This window comes from Rhamphochromis longiceps, linkage group LG7 (assembly GCF_057381845.1).
Source record: "Rhamphochromis longiceps isolate RC_006_pf linkage group LG7, R_longiceps_female_GT1.1, whole genome shotgun sequence".
Lineage (NCBI taxonomy): Eukaryota > Metazoa > Chordata > Actinopteri > Cichliformes > Cichlidae > Rhamphochromis > Rhamphochromis longiceps.
The window spans coordinates 30,054,719-30,076,508 of NC_140563.1; the positions used below are offsets into that span (position 1 = coordinate 30,054,719).

The window sequence follows — 21,790 nt, forward strand, 5'->3', positions numbered from 1 at the left end:
TCACCTGCTTAGGAGGTGAAGATCCAGATTAGTGCTTAAATTCAACTAGAGCACAGCTGGAAGCACTTGTGCGTGCAGCTGTGCTCAGCAGGGTGTGAAGATAAGGTGTTTTGACGCTGTGACGCCGATGACGTCATCTTGTGTTCTGGAACCTTCAATCTTCTGTCTCAGGTAATTCCTGATCTATCCGGTGGAGGGCAGTAACGATAAAGCGCTAAGAGAAGCGGCAGAATGACATGGTGTTTGCGCACGCGCAGACTGGCTCTGACGTCATCTGCTCCTCCCGGTAGGGCCGGGATGTGACGGGCTGATGCTACTGAGCTAACGAGCTGAAATCAAGAGGTTTCTCTCGGAGACCGGTGGCTGATAATAACAGGAGCAGCTCGCGGAGATAAACGTGGCCTCGTCACTCCGAGAGGAGCCGGAGCCCACACAGGAATCACGGTAAGAGCTGATGGGGCTGCTGGGAGGAGGTTGCTAACCCACGGCGGCAGCTAGCCGGAGTTCCTGGTTGATCCGGTGTTCCAGATCTACTGGCGTTTAGATCAACTGGCGTTGGTCGAACAGATGTGTGGCAGTCTTGCGTTTCAGGAGCTGCTACCGACAAACCAGCAAAAAAACGCCAAATGTGTCATCTGTGACACTTGTGAGGTTATCTCAAACACACTCCGTCAGTCTTGATGCTGTTGAACAACAAAATGTATAAAAATGTGGCGAGTTTATCTGGTGATATCCTCATGCGCGACGCGATCGCAAAAACAGCAAACAAGTAACACCACGCCGATGTTGTTCACAGGACAGCAAGAGTAAACGATCGGGAGACTCTTGTCGTCGTTATCGTTCCCCTCGCACGGTTTATTTCTCCGAATTCAGCGTTTTTGCTTCACAACTAAAGCGAGCAGTTTACTTTGTGCACTAACATGGAGTCGAGTCAACCAGCGCCACCTCTGGCCAAGTGCCACAGCCTACAGCCAGATCAACCTGTGACACATCTGCACCACGTTTGAATCAGTGTCATGCACATTTGTACCTTTCAATTGTGTCTGTTTGTGCGTCATGCAAATAAACCTTTGAAAAGAATGAAATGATATCATATATTCCTTATTGGCCTACATTTGTTCAAAATCCCAAATTATATACACAAAGTCATAGAAATCACCACTCCAATTGGTCATCATGATTTTGATATTCTCTTTTTCCATAACAATGAAATACGCCTTGGACAAATATGACACATCAATATTTCATTAGTGTTGTAACATCACATGTCGTTAGCATAGTCTGCCTGTGTCTTCCCTCTGCAAACGAACATTTCAGAGTTGGTTGTTATATACAGTCTGTATAAGTGTGGTTAATCTAATAAACATTTGTAAGGAGATGGCAGTTACTGTGAATGTACTGCAGGTGATTAGTAATAAACAGTCAGACAATGACCCTGACAATCTCATTCAATCTTGCAGATTGAATGCACCTTCTGTGGAAAGTGGTACCACACAGTGTTGTGGACAAATGTTGTGGGTGCTAAATAAACAGAAAAAAGTGATCCCTGTTGTCTTTGCTTACTGATTGTTTTTAGTGTTGACAATCCACATTGCTGGCATTGCATCTGTCAACATGTTTGTGGGCAGATTTGGATGTACCAGGGGTAAGTGCAGCCACTCAGCCTCTACTCAATGTGATCATAGCAGCAGGTGCAGATGTGTCACAAGTTAATCTAGTAGTAGGCTATGGTAGTAGTGGACTGACCTCCATTGGAGACTGCTCCAGCTGCTGTGTGATAGTGGATCTGCTACAAATTGAAGATCATAAGCAAGTTTTGGAAATTAACCCTTGTATTATGTTGAAGAACAAACAATTGACATTGATTTTGTTGCGGGTCATTTTGACCCGTACTGTGTAAATCCACTCAGAATTATCCAAAAACTGCAATAAAACAATAGCAACTTTATTTTCCATTAGATAAACATGTAGAACACAGACATACAACAGTTAGACTTTCCATAACTATTTTAGGAACAATTTGGTTTTTCGTTCTTACAAACACATTTCTTTTGAACTTGCCCAACGTTCTCAGTTTTTCAATCCTCAACATTTTCAATTTTGTCCACATGCTGGACAAAATGTGCTTTCTGCAGATGTACTTCTTGCATTCCTCACAGAAAGTGCTTGTTTTCAAACAGGAATCTTCCTAACTAAGATTTAAAACAAAGGATTTCTACGTCTCCTCCAGTCTCACAAACAGATGACAAACCAAGCAACACACCTGAGTCACTGACTTTCTTAAATCCACTCACTCTCACTGGCTCTGTTTATTACTAATCACTGTGTAACTGCTGTGAATTCAAAGTAACTGCCGTCTCCTTACAAATGTTCATTAGATTAACCACACTTATACAGACTGTATATAACTCCAGCCATGTTGATGGATTGCCTATATTGGCTGGAAATATTCATTTCCAGGGAAAAGACACAGACAAACGATGCTTACAGGATGTGATGTTACAACACTAATGAAATATTGATGTGTCATATTTGTCCAAGGCGTATTTCATTGTTATGGAAAAAGAGAATATCAAAATCATGATGACCAATTGGAGTGGTGATGTCTATGACTTTGTGTATATAATTTGGAATTTTGTACAAATGTAGGCCAATAAGGAATATATGATATCATTTCATTCTTTTCAAAGGTTTATTTGCATGACGCACAAACAGACACAATTGAAAGGTACAAATGTGCATGACACTGATTCAAACGTGGTGCAGATGTGTCACAGGTTGATCTGGCTGTAGGCTGTGGCACTTGGCCAGAGGTGGCGCTGGTTGACTCGACTCCATGTTAGTGCACAAAGTAAACTGCTCGCTTTAGTTGTGAAGCAAAAACGCTGAATTCGGAGAAATAAACCGTGCGAGGGGAACGATAACGACGACAAGAGTCTCCCGATCGTTTACTCTTGCTGTCCTGTGAACAACATCGGCGTGGTGTTACTTGTTTGCTGTTTTCGCAATCGCGTCGCGCATGAGGATATCACCAGGTAAACTCGCCACATTTTTATACATTTTGTTGTTCAACAGCATCAAGACTGACGGAGTGTGTTTGAGATAACCTCACAAGTGTCACAGATGACACATTTGGCGTTTTTTTGCTGGTTTGTCGGTAGTAGCTACTGAAACGCAAGACTGCCACACATCTGTTCGACCAACGCCAGTTGATCTAAACGCCAGTAGATCTGGAACACCGGCAGCTGTCGCTCTGCGCTGATAAGGAGTCGGCGGGCGTTCACGCGCGGCTGTGAAGCTCCGAGAGGCTGTGAGGTCAGCTGCGGGTCACCCGATCATCTACATCATAACACATAAGGAATCGCAGTTTCCTCCGGGTGTGGTCTCCCAGAAATCCTCCTCATCAGCCGGGAACGGTGATGAATATGTCCGCGGCTGTCAGGCGGAAGTCAGGACTTCCTGTCTGTGATTGGGTCTGCGGTTACAGCTCCTTGTAGCTGCGACACACTGAGAGCCTGTATCATCACTGGGAGCTGTTTACACACCTCTGTAGCATAGGGGTGCAGGGAGGAGGAGGGTGCAGAGGGGCATAAGTGCACATCTGGGTAACCTGCACATCTGTGGAGCCCCATTAATGCTGAATGAGGTTTAAGATCAACATGTGTGATCTGACCAGAGGCAAGAACAGTCACTCAGACTGTCTGACTCCCTCACAGGTTAACTGTATGTTAGTGAGGCCTGACACAGTGATGGTTGCTACTTACCTGAGTCTGAGCCTCTGCAATAGCATATCCACTCTCCTTACTCTTCTGGGAGGTCACTGAGGCATTCCCGGCATTACAGGGTGGGCTGTGGACACAAATGTAAAACCACAGGGCCTACACACATTAACACACACATAGGCCGGACACACAAACTATTAGCCTGTTTAACAACAGTGATATGTTAAACACACATTCACTGAGGCTACATCGGTTGAGTCTGAGCTCATTCCTTCAGCTCATTCCTGCTTGTTGGTTCATCACTGATCATGTGACTTTTCACAACACCAATGGTCTTTTTGGGGACAGATAAAAAATCTTCACATGTTACCCCTGGTCCTTCAGCTGTTCACATAAGGAAGAAATCTGTAGAAATAAAAATAAAATGAAGTGCAAGTGTGAGAAACATCAAGAGAGGCACAAGTCCTGCAGCACAGACTGATGTCACAGCTGTGTGGACACTTTGGTTTTATTGATGGTAATCTCATCTGAGAGAAGATCTCTGACCTTTATACCATCACGAGGAGGATCACATGACCACAGACAGAGAAGCCCAGCTTCCTCTTAAAGCGTTTGCCTCTTCTTCCTCAGAGTCAAAGTTTCTGAATGGATCTGTGGTTATTAAAACAGAAACAGCTAGGTGGCAGATGTTTGCAGCTTGAGAGGAAACGTGAGGCAGAGCAGGTGTGTTTGTTTCAGTAGGACGTCAGAACATTAGACATGCTGTAAAAAAAAAAAAAAATACAAAGCAAGCTAAAAGGAACATCTGCAGGCAGTGCCTGTCAGCACTGACAGGGAAATATGTTTTTCATGATTGAACAGTTGAACCTGGACAGAAGTCAGAGAGTGACACAAGGTGTGAGGTAACTAATAGTGTTAGGTGGCCTCACATGTGTGGATGACAGGATGGGCCTCCATGCTTTCTTAGAGTACATTAAGAAATAAACCTCTGACAGAAACTCTGGAGCAATAATCCGCTGCATCAACAGTTAAATCTTCATCCATAGACAGAATCCAACTCCCTGGCTGGGCTTGCAGTAGGCAGCAATGAGCTTTGCACTGCTTTGTGGCTCTTTGTGAGTTCAATACAGGAGCTCATCACCCAGCATAGTCCCGGTGGAGTTTATCCACCGAAGAAGACTGAGAGCAACCTGACCACCAAGCTGGAAGGAAGGGTCGGCTTTAGCAGGGACTGAACTTTCAAAATAAGGGTTAGGCTTAAAAAACCTGAGTGGAATCCAGCTGTTTGTTGTAATAACCACAGATACATTCAGAAACTTTGACTTTGAGGAAGAAGAGGCAGAGTCAAAAGTGGGCAGCTCACCCAGGTGATGTCATTTAGAATAGAATAGAATAGAATAGAATTCAACTTTATTGTCATTGCACATGCACAGGTACAGGGCAACAAAATGCAGTTTGCATCCATCCAGAAGTGCTTTAGTGATATAGATATATTACAATATATATTAGCAATAATATAGATATGTGAGTATATTACAGAAATGGGTCTATTATGGTATGTTATAATGTACACGGTATGAAGTATGTTATGAATATGCTATAAGTGTAAGTATGTACAGGCTGTAGTGAGTACAAGCTATGTACAGGCTATGAACAGGATATAAATATGAAAAACTATACAGAAATCTGAGATATACAGCTATACAGAAATGTGAACTGTGCAGGTTATAAACAGTTGTGGAATTAAAAATTATTGTATGTACAGAATGATTATTTACACAGAACTATACAGTAGTGCAGTTAAGATAAGTGAGATATGTGGATAATTTCTACAGAGGCTATATAAAGTGCTAGTGGTTGTGAGTGGTGGTTCAGTCCATGTTATTATTGTGTGTCTGAGGGTACAGTTTTCCATTGTGTGTGTGTGTGTGTGTGTGTGTGTGTGTGTGTGTGTGTGTGTGTGTGTGTGTGTGTGTCCAGTCCATGTGTTAACGTGGGTCAGATGTCAGGAGGCAGAGTTCAGGAGTAGGGCTGCCACGATTAGTCGACTAGTCACGATTACGTCGACTATCAAAATCGTCGACGACTGAATTAATAGTCGACGCGTCGTTTGAAGCTTTGTAAGATCCCAAAAGACGCAGGAATGAGTAGTAGGATTTAAGAGTGTAATAACGGACTGAAACAGAAGATGGCAGCACTGCATGTACAAGGATGCCAGCTGCCGTTAAACCCCGAAGAAGAAGAAGAAGCTGTGTCCCAGAATTCATAGCGCAGCCCAGCTCAGTTTACAACAATGGCGGCAGCTAGTTAGTTTTAATGTTACTCTTATTATTCTTTCTGGGTCACAAAATAAACGTTTAACATATTTTCAGGCGAGAATGTAGCTGTGTAAACCTCAAATATCTGCTCAGTTTATCAAGACACCGCATATTTTCAAAAGCGCTCCGACGTTTTCGGAGACGTCTGTTACCCACTAGCTAGCCGGGGGCTAGGCTCACTAGCGCCGTGAGAGCACCGGACTCCTGGCAAATCATTTTCAAACCCACCGCCGTCTTTCGCTACTCAGGTTAAACATGATATATAAGTCACTTAGATAACTTAAACATGTTATTGTTTGGCTTTCTTTAGTATTTTATTTGTTCCTGAGTGAATCGGTTTGGCTGAGATTAAAGTTATAGTTTCTACACAACTGAATAAACATCAAGCAGACAGCTGATTATCAGAAGTGTGAGATGCTCGAGAATTTACTCCGGTGTCCTGTTATATTTTAGATAGCAAGGAGTTTATTAAATTTTAATGAAATTTGCAGATTGTTTCGGTGAAGTTTAATAAACTATCATCTTGTCTTTATTTTTAGTTAGCACAGATCTTAAACACTTAAAGCTGTAAGCTAATGATAGTTATATAAGAGCAGATGCTGCTGGTGCAATAAGCTGTACGTCCAATGGATGATGATCTGATTAGTCGACTAATCGCAAAAATAATCTGTGACTAGTCGACTATCAAAATAATCGTTTGTGGCAGCCCTATTCAGGAGTCTGACAGCTGTGGGGAAGAAGCTGTTCAGGTACCTGGTTGTCTTAGTCCGGTGGCTCCTGTAGTGCCTCCCAGAGGGCAGGAGGGTGAAGAGTCCATGTGATGGGGTAGCCAGTGATGGTGCTAGAGGGAACACAGAGATGATGTAAAGCTTTGCATAAAGACCCAACGGTTCGTCCAAAGGCTTCTGCACACTTCACCCAGTGAACGTGACCGAATCCTGAGGAAACATCACAGCAGACTTGCTGGCTCTGAGTTTGATGACCCTGCTACGTAACCCCGGTCCCTTGCTGAGGAAAACTGCTGTTTCCCGTGTCGCTTGTTGGAACCTCCATCCCCCAACTTTTCAAAGAAATCACACAAAGAGTCTTTCAGGGCAGGTTGGCGTGCCTCTGCTCATCGGTGCACGTCTGTCCTGATTCTCTGAGATGGCGGTCATCATTATTGTGTTAGACAGCAGTTACTGGCAGCTAACCTAATAACCAACCAACAGCAGCTCCTTTATTGTCACTGTCTGCAGTCAGACTTTCCCACAGAGGTTTAGTGTGAATATTTTTCATTTTTCCAGCTTTCTGCAGGTAATGTGGAGATGATCGTCGAGCCTGACAGATGTGTGCTCTGCTCAAGAGCGCTTCAGATCTCCCACAAATAATGAGACTAAAATCCATCACAGAGCCAACAGATGTAGCATTTGAAGATTCAAAAGTGATTAATGCTTCGTTACAGTTTTTTACAGCCGCTAGGACACATTTCACAATACTTAGGTCACTTTTGAAAAACTCTTCACACAATTCTCCTAACTGACCTTCAGCTTGGCAAAGCAGTTCATTTCACATTCAAAATGCACTACAACTACCAAAACACTTTATTCAGGTCTCAAATAAACTCATTCTTCCAGAACACTAGCAAAGGTTGACAGCCGACAAACACACTTTGTCACCCACAAAACAATGATCTAAAAAACACTAACAACATGTAGCATTACACAGTGTTTTCCTGTGTAAAACAAGGACACATCTCTGTTTATAATTTCAATATATGTTACTGGAATGAATCAGACATCATGCAGAATTTGTTAATATTTGTTTATGTATTTTTATTTTTTTGCACTAAGTAATCCCAAAATACAAGAATTTGTATACACACCATCCACTGATACACATACAATAGTAATGCTAATCTACTCGGTCTTCTCCATTTGGCCACAGGTTCTCATCCACATCACATCTTATGTCATCTAGGGCAATACACCTAGGAAATAATCTTCTGGCATGCCAGAATTGAAGGAGTTGAAAAATTGAAGGAGTAACACCTGTGTAGATGTTCATCTACAATGAGAATCAGCTGTGGCTGGTTAAACTGCATTTTTAGATTTAAAATATGTTTCAATAAAATATTGCTGTTGAATTTTGCTGTCTTTTCAAGTTTTGCATTGTGTTATTGTTTTGGCCATAAGTTTAACAGTTTTGAAAACAGTATGTAAGCACATGCAAAATGTCCTGTACGTACAAAGATTTTTGGCAGTTGTTGTGTCTGAGTGAGAAGATAATTCATGAAATTTGAGAGATGTAGTCATTGAATGCATTTTGTGCCAAAACAATGATAACTGATCCTCAGTTTAGCCCACATAGACTTCTGTTGTGCTCACTGTGTGAGGAGTTTTGCAAAAGTGACCTAAGTATTGAGAAATGTGTCCTAGCGTCTGTAAAAAACTGTAAAGTGACCACGCCAGTGTTTCTGTCCACCTGCTGCAGGTTTGTGTCAGTGCCTGCTGACGGGAGCGCAGCAGGATGAGTGGGGCGGCGCTCGGCATCGAGATCGTAGTGGTGTTTTTTTTGGCGCTGTTCCTGCTGCACCGATATGGAGACTTCAAGAAGCAGCAGCGCATGGTGCTGTTCGGCACGCTGCTGGCCTGGTACCTGTGCTTCCTCATCGTCTTCATCCTGCCTCTGGACGTCAGCACGGTCAGTATGACACACAGCATCAAACTGAGATCCCTCCAAAGTCCTCAGAGGTGTTCAAGCCTTCCATTCACGAAGCTCCTCAGGACTTTGATGGTTTCTGTCTAGTAGGGCTGCCACAAACGATTATTTTGATAGTCGACTAGTCACCGATTATTTTTGCGATTAGTCGACTAATCAGATCATGGATCTGCTCTTATATAACTATCATTAGCTTACAGCTTGAAGTGTTTGTGCTAACTAAAAATAAAGACAAGATGATAGTTTATTAAATTTTAATGAAATTTGCAGATTGTTTCAGTGAAGTTTAATAAACTCCTTGCTATCTAAAATATAACAGGACACTGGAGTATATTCTCGAGCATCTCACACTTCTGATAATCAGTTGTCTGCTTGACGTTTATTCAGCTGTGTAAAAACTATAACTTTCATCTCAGCTAAATCGATTTACTCGGGAACAAATAAAATACTAAAAAAATCCAAACAATAACATGTTTAAGTTATCTAAGTGACTCATATATCATGTTTAACCTGAGTAGCGAAGGACGGCGGTAGGTTTGAAAACGATCTGCCGGGAGTCCGGTGTTCTCACGGCTCTATTGAGCTTTGTCCCCGGCTAACTATCGAGCTGGTGGGTAACAGACGTCTCCGAAAACGTCGGAGCGCTTTTGAAAATATGCGGTGTCTTGATAAACTGAGCAGATATTTGAGGTTTACACAGCTACATTCTCGCCTGAAAATATGTTAAACGTTTATTTTGTGACCCAGAAAGAATAATAAGAGTAACATTAAAACTAACCAGCTGCCGCCATTGTTGTAAACTGAGCTGGGCTGCGCTATGAATTCTGGGACACAGCTTCTTCTTCTTCTTCGGGGTTTAACGGCAGCTGGCATCCTTGTACATGCAGTGCTGCCATCTTCTGTTTCAGTCCGTTATTACACTCTTAAATCCTACTACTCATTCCTGCGTCTTTTGGGATCTTACAAAGCTTCAAACGACGCGTCGACTATTAATTCAGTCGTCGACGATTTTGATAGTCGACGTAATCGTGACTAATCGACTAATCATGGCCCTACTGTCTAGTTGTTCTTTGTCATTTTTGAGATTCTTTTGTTTTTTAATATAACATCTTTAACTTTTATGACATTTCATAGAGAAGCCTTATGAGCTCCTGTGGACTTCAAGCACATCTGTTACACAACAAAAGATTACTGTTTTATACGGCTCTGATGTAAATGTCAGATTTCGACTTCCATATGTGTGGAAAAGATCTTTACATGTTTGATTTCATTCAGTGAATGTGTGTCAGCGTACGTTTGTCTGTCTGCTGCTTACAGACAATCTACAGGCAGTGTGAGCAGGACCACAAGGAGCAGGCGTCTGTTCCCGCCCTCGTCTCACCGCTGTCCAATCGCACTATAGTAAACACAACCGCTGCACCCACAAAAAGGTTTGAATGCTGTGCGTGCGTGTGTGATTTCAGGGTAAAGGTTGAAACCTCTGCAGTGAGTTTTCTGGAAATTTGTTGGTGATTAACAGGAAGTGTTTGACATAATTCATAATTCAGGGACAGAGAGCTGAACCCAAACAACACATCCACTCAGTATGTCCTCTGTGATCTGGACATGAAGGCATTTCAAGTCGTTAATGATCTTTTCACACAGAGAGTCAGAGCAGAAGACAGAGCAGGATTTGAAGCGACTCCTTCTTATTGAACTTGAGTAAATGTACTTTGAAACTCAGGCGGCTTTTCTTAGAGAGACCTGAGTGTGTTACAAAAAATGTGACTAAAAGAAGTGTTGTCTTAGTAAATAAAACCAGATAACATCAGCAGGTTTCTGAACTCCTGATTGTGTTTCCTCTCAGTGTACGAACGCTGTGCCACAAGCCGTGGAGCTACATCCCTGATGGCATCATGCCAGTGTTCTGGAGGGTGGTGTACTGGACGTCTCAGTGCCTCACGTGGTCAGTACGAGCCCGAGTCTCCTCATGAAACCTCCACATGCTGAGTTTTTGTGTTTTAAAGGTTTTCTTGTGTCGTCAGGCTGCTGCTGCCCTTCATGCAGTCGTACGCTCGCTCCGGAGGCTTCTCCATCACCGGGAAGATCAAAACGGCACTGATTGAGAACGCCATTTATTACGGGACATACCTGCTCATTTTCGGCTCTTTGCTCATTTACGTGGCCGTTCATCCTGAGTTGCGCCTCTCCTGGTGAGTGGACCCTGAGGAAGAACCCCCTTTTTTTGTTTTGTTTTGTCCTGTCTGTGAAGAGAAAGACAGGACAAAGACATGCTGTGACGATTAAATGCAGAGGGCTGTATAAACACATAATCGACTCCTAAACTCCTCCTGATTGGCTGCTGTATGGAGTTACCTGCTCTGTGTGTTACTCAGGTACGAGCTACAGACCATCGGGATCACTGCCGCCAACACCTGGGGTTTGTTCCTGCTGGTGCTGTTACTCGGGTACGGGCTGGTGGAGATCCCTCGGTCCTACTGGAACTCCTCCCGGCACGGACACTTGCTCGTCAAGACCTACTTCAAGGCATCCAAGCTGATGACGGAGAAGGCGGATGCAGAAGAGAACCTGGAGGATGTCATGGAGGTAAGTGACAGCCTCCAGCAGTTACAAACATTTGGTTTAATGTTGCCGTTTTCACTGAGACGTCTGTTCTGCTGTAGGAGGTGAGAAAGGTCAGCGAATCCATCAAATACAACCACCCGCTGAGGAAGTACATCGACACCATCCTCAGGAAAGTACGTAGAGCGAAGCTGAGCGTGAACATGATGGGTGATAACTGTGATGTTTAAGTTCATGAGTGTGATGACGTGCTCGTGGTTTCCCTCAGTGCCCCTTGGACTACCAGGAGAAGATGGGCAGGAACATGGACGACTACGAGGACTTTGATGACAAACAGAATACGTACCCGACGGAGAAGAGCCTGGTGAAGCTTCATAAACAGGTGAGAGGATTTGACGAGTCAATCAGACTGTGCTGCCTTCTTATTGGAGGAATAAAGAGATGAAACAGATTCTAATGAAGACTCCTGACGATGTGGTGGCAGATGTTTTTGTGTTCAGTGAAAGTGTTTCTGTGTGTTTCCTGAATACCTGCACAGAGCACGTCCACCTTAAACTTTATCCACATGATAAAGCTGCTCAGTGAAGGTTGGGGGCATCAGCTAATCTTACAAAGCTCAGTCTAGTGCTGACCTTTGTTAGCCGGGGGTGAGAAGCAAACCATGATGTCAGGCTCCGTCTGTCTGAGATGGACGGACATTTTACTCCCACTGGCCCCCAAAATTTCCACCGTAACAAAGTTTCTGATGTCCATTTTAATTATGTTGCTGATGGTACATTACATGTTCATTATATTTAAATATGTCTCTTTTTTCTGTTCTTCATATTTATTTATATACATGAGGTGGCCAGAATATTAGAAGTGCCTGAAAATGCAGAACTGAGCTGCACTGAAATGGCTTAGATTGTAAGATTCAGATCGATAAAGATATGACTCATAATCTTTGTAATCACTGCTGTCAGCTGAGCGAGAAGATAGTCCTCGTTCCACTGCAGAACATTTACAGTTACAGTGATGCTGTACAGGTGATGATTTCAAAAAAGAAGAGGATGATGATGAGATGACGATGATGTAAAAAGCGATGAAACAAGGAAAAATCTTTCTCTTTGTGCTTGTAGTTTCCTCCTCACACTGCACACAGCTGAAGTCTTCTGTTTCCTGTTCACTCTGTTTCCCCTACTCTGATGTCCGAACCTGTCGTGTGCAGGTGATCTACGCCGTGCAGAGACACAACCGGACGCGTGTGCAGTGGCAAATCCTCCTGCAGCAGGCCATCCACCTGGAGGACGTGGCCAAGAACGAGACCAGCTCCACCCACCAGTTTGTCCACAGCTTCCCTTCATCAGAGCCGGCCGGCTGGTTCAGCAGATACATCTACACCCCGACTGTAGGTGGGTGTAATGAGATCACTCCTGTAACCACCTGCACAGGTGTCCTGCTACAGTTTTCTTTTGGTTGCTGGTGGCAGTGACGTCGAAGAGTAAACACTGCCCTGTGTGTGTGTGTGTGTGTGTGTGTGTGTGTGTGTGTGTGTGTGTGTGTGTGTGTGTGTGTGTGTGTGTGTGTGTGTGTGTCACAGAGTGGTACTGGGAGTGCTTCCTGAAGCGCTGGTTTTACCGCCTCCTCTCCATCGTCCTGACTCTGTTCAGCGTGGTTGTGGTTTGGTCCGAGTGCACCTTCTTCAGCACACGGCCCGTCCTCTCGCTGTTCGCCATCTTCATCCAGTTGGCTGAGAGAGACTACAACTACCTGTACATCGAGGTGAGCCTGAGAAGACAGACGCTGGTTTACACACAAACCATCAGACACAGAGCTTCATATTTCTGTAGAGCCTCTGAAAGTGTTTAAAGGCTGCTGTGTGATGGAGTGCTGCACAGCTGAGTCTTTGTTGTTTTACAATGAAGGAAACATGACATGTGATGCGTGTTTCAGTTTCACTGTTTCTTTGTTGAAACACGATCACACTTCATTCAGACCTCTGATCACCTTTTGCTCTCTCTCTCCACCAGATGGCGTGCTTCATCACAATCTTCTTCCTGTGCACCTGTGTTTACTCCACCGTGTTTCGCATCCGAGTCTTCAACTACTACTACCTGGCCTCCCACCACCAGACCGACGCCTACAGCCTCCAGTTCAGCGGCATGTAAGTGACAGCAAGAATGCTTTTATTTTGAAAGGATTCTGAAAGGGACATGTTCAGGAAAGATCGCTGTAAACCAAGAGAAGACATGAGCACACGTTTCTTTCTAGAATGTTCCTCCTCATATACAAGAAAAACATTTGTACTGTTTCAAAAAACCTCAAATTACTTAATTTTAATACCTGTTCTGTAGAAAGGATCTCCTCTTTATCTTCTTAAAGCACAGAAACTAGAGCGTTTTGTAGTGAGTCAGTGTTATTAAACAACATGTTATGTGACGCAGAAGTTCACTTGGAGGCGATGGAGGAGTTGACCTGATGGAGGTTTAGTGACTCTGTCGTGTTTTCCTCCTGCAGGCTGTTCTGTCGTCTGACTCCTCCTCTCTGTCTCAACTTCCTGGGTTTGATCCACATGGACTCGGCCATCTCCCACCAGGAAAAGCTGCAAACTGCTTACACTTCTGTAAATACCCACACTGTATGAAACCTGTGTAACACACCTATGCTGCAGTGTCTGCCTGACTCACCTGTTGTTTGTTTGTTGGAACAGATCATGGGATCCATGCGCGTCCTCTCTTTCATTGCTAATGGCTTCTACATCTACTACCCCATGTTGATCGTCATCCTCTGCATCGCCACCTACTTCAGGTGAGATGAGTCTCTGGAGTCTTCCCTGCTGGGCGCTTCTTTAACAGTGTGGATTGGTCATGTGACAGAAGATAGTCTGAAAAGCCAGAACAGGGTTTTACATACAGAATTTGCTGCTTTTCCTTGTTGTTCATGAGTTAAACTGAAGTCTTTGAAAACAAAAAACTGGAAGAGATCCCGACGGATTAAATAATTCAGATTATAAAACCTTTGCATGTCTGGGGTGTTGGTGAGCTGTAGCATTTATAGCAGTCTTTTAGATCCTGCTTCTCTCTGCTGGTTAGTGCAGGATTAAACAGAACCATCAGGCGGTTTATTATATATGTAGTTATGTTTGTGACTCTGTGTTATAATCAATGTTCTCCTCAGTTTGGGGACTCGCTGCCTGAATCTTCTGGGCTTCCAGCAGTTTATGGATGACAGTGAAATGACCTCTGACCTGATCGACGAGGGAAAGGAGCTGATTCGCCGGGGTAAGACTGCCACCATCATCTGAATTCTCTTTGACTTTTTAACATGAAAGTAGTAAAATAGTAAAATACAATATTTTTTACAGAGAAAAGGAAGAGGCAGAGGATTGAAGATGGTGAGAACAGACGGAGGGTGAGTACCTGTTTGCTGCTTCTTTTTAGATATCAGAGAAAACTAATCACATGCATCAAAGTCCCTTTGTATATCTTATTTTAATAATATATATTTTCATTGTTTATTAAGTGCACAGACTGTAGTTTACAGCAGGTTTCCTCAGATATAATATTATATTCCAAAATAACAAAGTCAGCTGCTGGGAGAGGAAACAACACTGAAACAGGAAGTACAGAAGATGCTCATCACTGGGTTTTCTGCCTAAGATTAAAGATTGAACATCAGCGTCCCTGCAGGCCAATAACACAGAGACAGCTATTTAGAATCAGCAGATGAGGCAACTGTAGTGACAACACTGAAATGTTTGTTTTTCTGACTGTTTGATGAATGTGTGAGTGAAAGAAAGCTGATGCCAGGAGTGATGGAATCATGGCGTGACACAGATGACTCGTGTCAGAGCGCTTACACAACCCGTCACGTACAAACATGAACAGCAGGAGCGGGAAACAGCAGGAGTGAAATCCTTGTTCAAGCGTCCTGATCTGTTTGTGTTGTGTCATCTGCTGCAGGAGTGGAAGGAGCGCTACGGGAACCCGAGAGAAGACTACGCTGCGAGGAACAGGAGCAGCCACGAGATGAAGGAGACGAGCTACTCAGACACCGTGAGCTCCAGCAACAGCAGACGTAAGTCAGCAGGTGGTCGGCGCTGCTCTCTGAAGGTGTTTTTGGTGGTTTTCGGGTGACGGAGCACTTCCTGTTGTTTGAACAGAGGCTAAATATTCCCGGTCTGGGAGCCGAGCAGAGAGGGACCGCATCGAGCTGCTGCAGGACGCCGAGCCCTTGGACTTCAACGCCGAAGCGCTGACAGATGACCCGCTGGACGCTGAGTCTGGAAGGTAAGCATGGTGTCATCGTCATGGTTAGGCCACTGTGTTTGGGATGCACGTTTGAGAGTTTCCCTGTTTTCAGCTGCTGGTAATGTTTAATTCTTTAACTTTGTATTTTAATAGTTTTCAGTTTGACTGCTGTTTCATTTCTGAGTGTGTTTTTTTTTTTTTTTTTTTTTTTTTTTTTTTTTAAATACGGATAATTATCCAGGATGAGATTCAGGAAGTTATTACAGTACAACACAAGAGTGCATAACTTAATGGCCCCAAGCCAACACAGCAGAGACGTGACACCCAAACACTCTTGTTGGTGGTACGTGTGAAGCGGTTTTCATCAGATCCTCCTGCTGACCCCTAACCTGCTGTTTTTATTGCCCCAATAGATTTAAAGAGGAGTTTCAAATTAGCACTATTGCCTCACAGCAAGAAGGTCCTGAGTTCACCATCAGGGAGTGGAGGGCGTGTGTGGAGTTTGCATGTTCTCCCTGTGTTTGCGTGGGTTCTCCCCGGGTATTCCGGCTTCCCCCACAGTCCAAAGACATGTAGTTAGTGGGGATAGGGGATAGGCTCCAGCGACCCCTGCGACCCTGAAAAGGAGAAGCGGAAGCGAATGGATGGATAGAGTTTCAAATGCAGATAACTTGACTTTGGTTGCTCATGTTTAGCTCCTGTCTGTTGGCGGGATGTAAAATGTCCGTGACCTGCAGGGTTGATGTCTGCATGCACCAGCCAGAAATATTTAAAAAAGGGTTAACTAAGGGTTAACTAACCAAAATGTTGTTAAAAAGCAAAAGGAAGAAGTAATATTTAAATGTTTGGATGTTTTTTGGGTGGATTCAGTAAGAAAAGGTGAAGAAGTGGAGACAGAGAAGTGTGGATAGTTTTCCGTTTACGGAAGCGGTTGTGGGATTTATCGGGAAACTAGCGGACGACACAGCAGAAAGAACTATCATCCGAACGTTTCCCAACCAGAAGCCGTGGGTGGATAAAAACATCCGCGACGCTCTGAGATCACGCACCGCTGCCTACAATGAAGGGCTTGTCTCCGGTAATATGGACCTATACAAGGCTGCGTCCTACAACGTGCGCAGCGCGGTCCGAAAGGCAAAGCGGAGCTACGGGGAAAAACTAGAGTCACAGCTACGACAGTGCGACTCTAGGAGCCTGTGGAAAGGACTGCGGACTATAACGGACTATAAACGACCAGCTTCTTCAATGATGAATGCCGATGCTTCACTGGCTGATGAGCTGAACACGTTTTATGCTTGCTTCGACGCCGCAGCAATTAAAACAACAAACGGCTGCGCGCGCTCGCAGTGCACCAGTGAAGAAAATGCATTCGTCATCACAGAGCATGCCGTGAGGAACACCTTCAGGAGGGTGAACACCAGGAAGGCAGCAGGACCAGATGCAATCCCTGGCCGGGTCCTTAGAGCCTGCGCTGATCAACTAGCACCGGTGTTCACGGAGATCTTCAACCTCTCCCTGGCCCAAGCTGTGGTTCCCACGTGCTTCAAACAGTCCATTATTGTCCCTGTTCCAAAGAAACAACAGCCCGCTTGCCACAATGACTACCGTCCAGTAGCACTGACTTCAATTGTGATGAAGTGTTTTGAAAGACTGATGAGAGATCACATCACTTCTTCACTTCCTCCCACCATCGACTCACTTCAGTTTGCTTACCGGACTAATCGTTCCACAGACGATGCCATATCTCACCTGCTCCACACATCCCTGAGTCACCTGGACACTGGCAGAGGGAATTATGTTAGGATGCTGTTCGTGGACTACAGTTCAGCATTCAACACAATAATTCCCTCTAAGCTTTTCACCAAGTTGACGGATCTAGGACTCAGCTCATCACTGTGTCAGTGGATCCTCAACTTCCTCACAGACAGACCCCAATCAGTGAGGGTGGGAAAACAAGTCTCCCCCTCCATCTCACTCAGCACTGGAGTGCCTCAGGGCTGTGTTTTAAGCCCCCTGCTGTACTCACTGTACACTTATGACTGTGTAGCCACATCCGACACCACCTCCATTGTCAAGTTTGCTGACGACACTGCTGTTGTGGGCCTGATCTCCGACAACATCGAGACGGCCTACCTGGAGGAGATTAGGAACCTGGAGACCTGGTGCCAGGAGAATAACCTCCTCCTAAACATCAGCAAGACTAAGGAGCTGATCGTGGACTTCACTACAAAGCAGGCGAGGAATTACAAACCCCTCATCATCAGTGGCACGCCAGTGGAGAGAGTGGACAGTTTCCGATACCTGGGTGTCCACATCACTCAGGACCTGTCATGGTCCTGTCACATCAACACCCTGGTTAAGAAAGCCCGTCAGCGTCTCTTCTTCCTCAGAAGACTTAGAGACTTCCATCTGCCACTGAAGGCGCTCAAGAACTTCTACTCCTGCACCATCGAGAGCGTCCTGACGTCAAACATCTGCACCTGGTTTGGGAACAGCACCAAGCAGGATAGACGAGATCTGCAAAGGGTGGTGCGCTCGGCCGAACGCATCATTCAATCAGAGCTCCCTGACCTGCTGTCCATCTACACCAAGCGGTGCAAGTCCAAAGCTAGGAAGATTATGATGGACCTCTCCCATCCCAACAATGGACTCTTCTCACTGTTGAGGTCTGGGAAGCGCTTCCGCTCCCTTAAGGCCAAAACAGAGAGAATGAGGAGGAGCTTCTTCCCCCAGGCTATTCGGGGCCTGAACCAGGTGTAGGACTGGACTCTCCCAAACACGTCACTATAAGACTGGACTCTCACACACGTCACCACACGCACCACCACACATTTCCTATAATCCTATAATTCCTATAATTTATAATCCTTATCTTTATAATCTCTTCTGCTATTTGCACATTCTTTACTGTAAATTCCTAAGTTAATTTGTAAATTTTTGTAGTAAATTGTAAATATTGTAGAACTTCTGTCATTTAATGGTCGGGCATTGTACAGCTACAAGCATTTCACCCCCATGTCATACTGTGTATGGTTGTGTGTGTGTGACAAATAAAATTTGAATTTGAATTTAAAGAACTTAAAGGTTTTTTTTTATAAAGTTTTCTGATAAATAACTGTCAGTTCGTTCATTTCAGCGCTGACCTCAGTGCTCTTTAATGTGTTGGAGTAAAGCACACCTGTTTCTAATGTGTCTGCACTGACCTATCCAGAGATGTGTGAACTTGTGTGTTTTTGTGTTTTCAGGCACTCTGGAGGACGGTACCTGTCCATGTCGTCATCTCGTAGCCGAATATTTGACGACATCTAGAAGAGAAGTCTGAATCACTGTCCACACGTCCACCTGCAGCATGACCTCCTTCTCTCAGCACTCGGCATGCACACTGAATAAAAGCCGCTCAGGTGAACTTCTCTCACCTGCAAACATCTACATAAACAATTTGCATCCGTTTCTGTATGCAGCTGCAGGTCCATGAAAGCACTTTTGAAGGAATATTAAATTTACTCAGCATGTGACAGACTGCAGGCCTGAGCTTCTCAACAGATCAAACCCTCAATTTACTGCATGTCATGAAGGCAGGAGAGGCAGTCAGAGCACATGAATGTGAATCACTTTATCCGCAGGTTTCATGGAGGCCCTGCTAATATATTTAATTTCTAGTGTTTATTCTTTAATGTTGTAGATTTATTTAACTGTCTGTCATGATGGGAGCTGTTAGGATTCGCTGATTCAGTCACTGATAAACCTGAAATCCTTCAGTCATGTTGGAGGTCAGGGCTTCATGTTTATGGGATTAATGTGCAGTTTAATTGAGTCTGTATTTCTCTGTAATTTAAAGCTAATTGGGAGGTGGTGGTATCTGAAACCATGTGATCACTGTAAACTCTGTGATTAATTACCTGATCGACCTACAACAACTTCACTGTGTTTAAACAGGAATGAATCCAGTTTCACTTAATAAATATATATATATATATATATATATATATATATAGCACTGTGCAAAAGTCTTGAGCCCTCATTTGCCCCATTTCTTTACATTTTGCATGAAAACTGGAAATAGGTGCAGCGATTCATTGATATGTGCAAATATTTATAAAAAAAGAAAAAAAAGAATATGAGGCAAAAACAGAGTTTTTACAGTTCGAACGAGCTTGAAAGTGAATGTTTGGTCCGACCTTCATCCTTCAGCCCCATCTGAACTCTGTGAGGATCTACAGGAACATTTCTCCAGGCTCCTTGAAGGACATTCAAAGCTCTTCTTTGGATGTTTCTCCCTTTTGTGGATAATGATGATAATGATGATGATGATGATGATGCCACTCTTTTTATGTCGTTCTGTGCTTTGAGAAGATCAGACCATGACTGACGGTGTTATTGTGTTATATCTCTCAGGTCACTGCTGAACTGTTTCTTAAGGACGCGACTTTAACATACTGTTCAGAAAACATTCAAATATTACAAGAAATTTTGACTTTGAAGCAAATTATAAACAAATTAAGGACAGCTCAAGACTTTTGCACATTACTGTGTCCTGTTGAAGGAAATATTGACAGGTGTTTGCTTCATACATGGATTACGGAAGTAAGAAAAAGAGAAGTGACCTTTTAAAAAGCAGTTTTTAGGGTTAGAGATGTAACCGCTGGCTGGTCATTATTACAAAGTTGTCATGTTTTAGAGCTTCAGATGGTCTTTCTTACCTTCCAGGCAGCCAACGTTAGTTTCTTTCATCCTAAGTAGGCAGTTCAAGTTTAAACCTGCTGACTTATTCATGTAAAGTGAGCAGTATTTCATCTGTGTGCTGTTAGATTTATATTTGTTTTTGTTTACATTAAAATAAACTGGAAATATAAAGAACTGAGAGCAGATCCCTGAGGAACCCCAGAAGTCATTGTGGGCTTGTATTGATTCCTAAACCAAGCTGCTTATGAATGTATTTATTATAAACTAAAGATTGAGATTGACTTTGAAAGATTGACTGAGGCTGCCTGGAATGTAGGAAAAACAATAAGAAACCATGACAGTGATCTTTGGGGGATTTCTTTAGTCACATTTTTATGAAGCAGTAGTTTATAACATTAATATGAAGTGAGCTGAAACTCTAAAAACACAGAACTGGCCCTTTAAATAGCATTGGCATTAAGTGTTGTGGCGTTGATGAAGATCCTGCTGGCAGAAACGATCTTCAGTCAGAAAGGTGGATGGTCAGGATGAACCTGGACACTTCTCTGTACATATGTATCATATCTTTTGTATGATATGGGATAATAACTGATAGAGACAGATGTGACTTTGTATATATATTTCTTGCAGCCTGTTAACACTGTACCTTCTCTCAGTGACCTCCTGCCTTTACAAATGGCTCTTCTGTGTTTCTGTCTCATCATTCTGGTGATGAATATTTATCGTCCACCATGATCGCAGCACATTGTTCTGGTAGTGATTTATTCCCGGGACAAAATAAAAATGTCCTTTGCTGCCGTGTTGTTACACAATAAAAATGATTGAGGTGTCAGACCTGGTCTAACCCTGGTTATTGTCTCAGATACGACGCATGGCTTCAGTTGGTTTCCTTCATTTGTTTCTTGCTATTTTTCAAACACATCTGCTGCTTAAAACTTTATGAAATAGCTGCACTCACTGTTAAAAGGAAACCCGGAAGAGCAGACACAACAAATAGAAGTGATAATAAAAGCTCCATCCCCACAACTTTACTGGCCTTATGGATCAGTTTATCAAGTCTGTTGGCATCTGCGACCCTCAGCCTGCTCCCCCAGCATGCAACAGCATAGAGGATCGCACTGGCCACAACAGACTCATAGAAAATCCTGAGCATTTTCTGGCAAATGTTGAAGGACCTCAGTCGCCTCAAAAAATAGAGAAAAAACTGGCCCTTCCTGTAAAGTGCTGTGGTGTTTTTAGCCCAGTTGATTTATTTCCACAATTCCATTCAAAACATTAAATTTTCATAGATTATAGATTCAGGGCCCACAACTTAAACGATTTCAAGTACTTAGTTGTTTATTTGTACATAAGTTGGGCTTCCAGCTCATAAAACCCATGAAAACAGGATTTCAAACAATTAGAATACTATGAAGACATCACCATTTACTTCTCATTTTTGCAGGAAAAAAAAGAAATAAATTAGGATCACATCAAATTAATCAAAATGCGATATTTTCAAAATGATATGTCAATCTTCAATACTTGGTTGGGAATCCCTTCGCCTTAATCACTGCCTCGATGTGCCGTGGCATTG

The 21,790-nt window shown here is 43.5% G+C and overlaps 1 protein-coding gene across 2 annotated transcripts; it reads left to right on the top strand.

The window, feature by feature from the left end:
• The first annotated feature begins 244 nt into the window (after positions 1 to 244).
• On the top strand, positions 245 to 20,952 carry lmbrd2b (LMBR1 domain containing 2b). Of its 2 annotated transcripts, XM_085413287.1 has the most exons (18): positions 246 to 444; positions 8,513 to 8,722; positions 10,058 to 10,170; positions 10,587 to 10,685; positions 10,765 to 10,932; positions 11,116 to 11,326; positions 11,404 to 11,478; positions 11,571 to 11,684; positions 12,510 to 12,693; positions 12,882 to 13,063; positions 13,312 to 13,445; positions 13,799 to 13,904; positions 13,992 to 14,089; positions 14,459 to 14,562; positions 14,646 to 14,692; positions 15,244 to 15,358; positions 15,444 to 15,570; positions 18,777 to 20,952. In XM_085413287.1, exons 2-18 carry the CDS (start codon positions 8,549 to 8,551, stop codon positions 18,838 to 18,840), a joined length of 2,115 nt encoding a protein of 704 aa, XP_085269413.1. In that variant the 5' UTR covers positions 246 to 444; positions 8,513 to 8,548; the 3' UTR covers positions 18,841 to 20,952. The 2 variants fall into 2 exon arrangements, with proteins under 2 accessions (XP_085269414.1, XP_085269413.1); XM_085413288.1 differs by lacking the exon at positions 10,058 to 10,170 and having other exon boundaries at positions 245 to 444.
• Positions 20,953 to 21,790: the final 838 nt, after the last annotated feature.

Bases quoted from the DNA above. Each gene is read 5' to 3' on its own strand.
- lmbrd2b (XM_085413287.1), top strand. From the start codon at position 8,549: ATGAGTGGGGCGGCGCTCGGCATCGAGATCGTAGTGGTGTTTTTTTTG. The intron at 8,723-10,057 runs GTCAGTATGACA...TGCTGCTTACAG, and splicing joins TGCCTCTGGACGTCAGCACG to ACAATCTACAGGCAGTGTGA. The intron at 11,327-11,403 runs GTAAGTGACAGC...GTTCTGCTGTAG, and splicing joins ACCTGGAGGATGTCATGGAG to GAGGTGAGAAAGGTCAGCGA.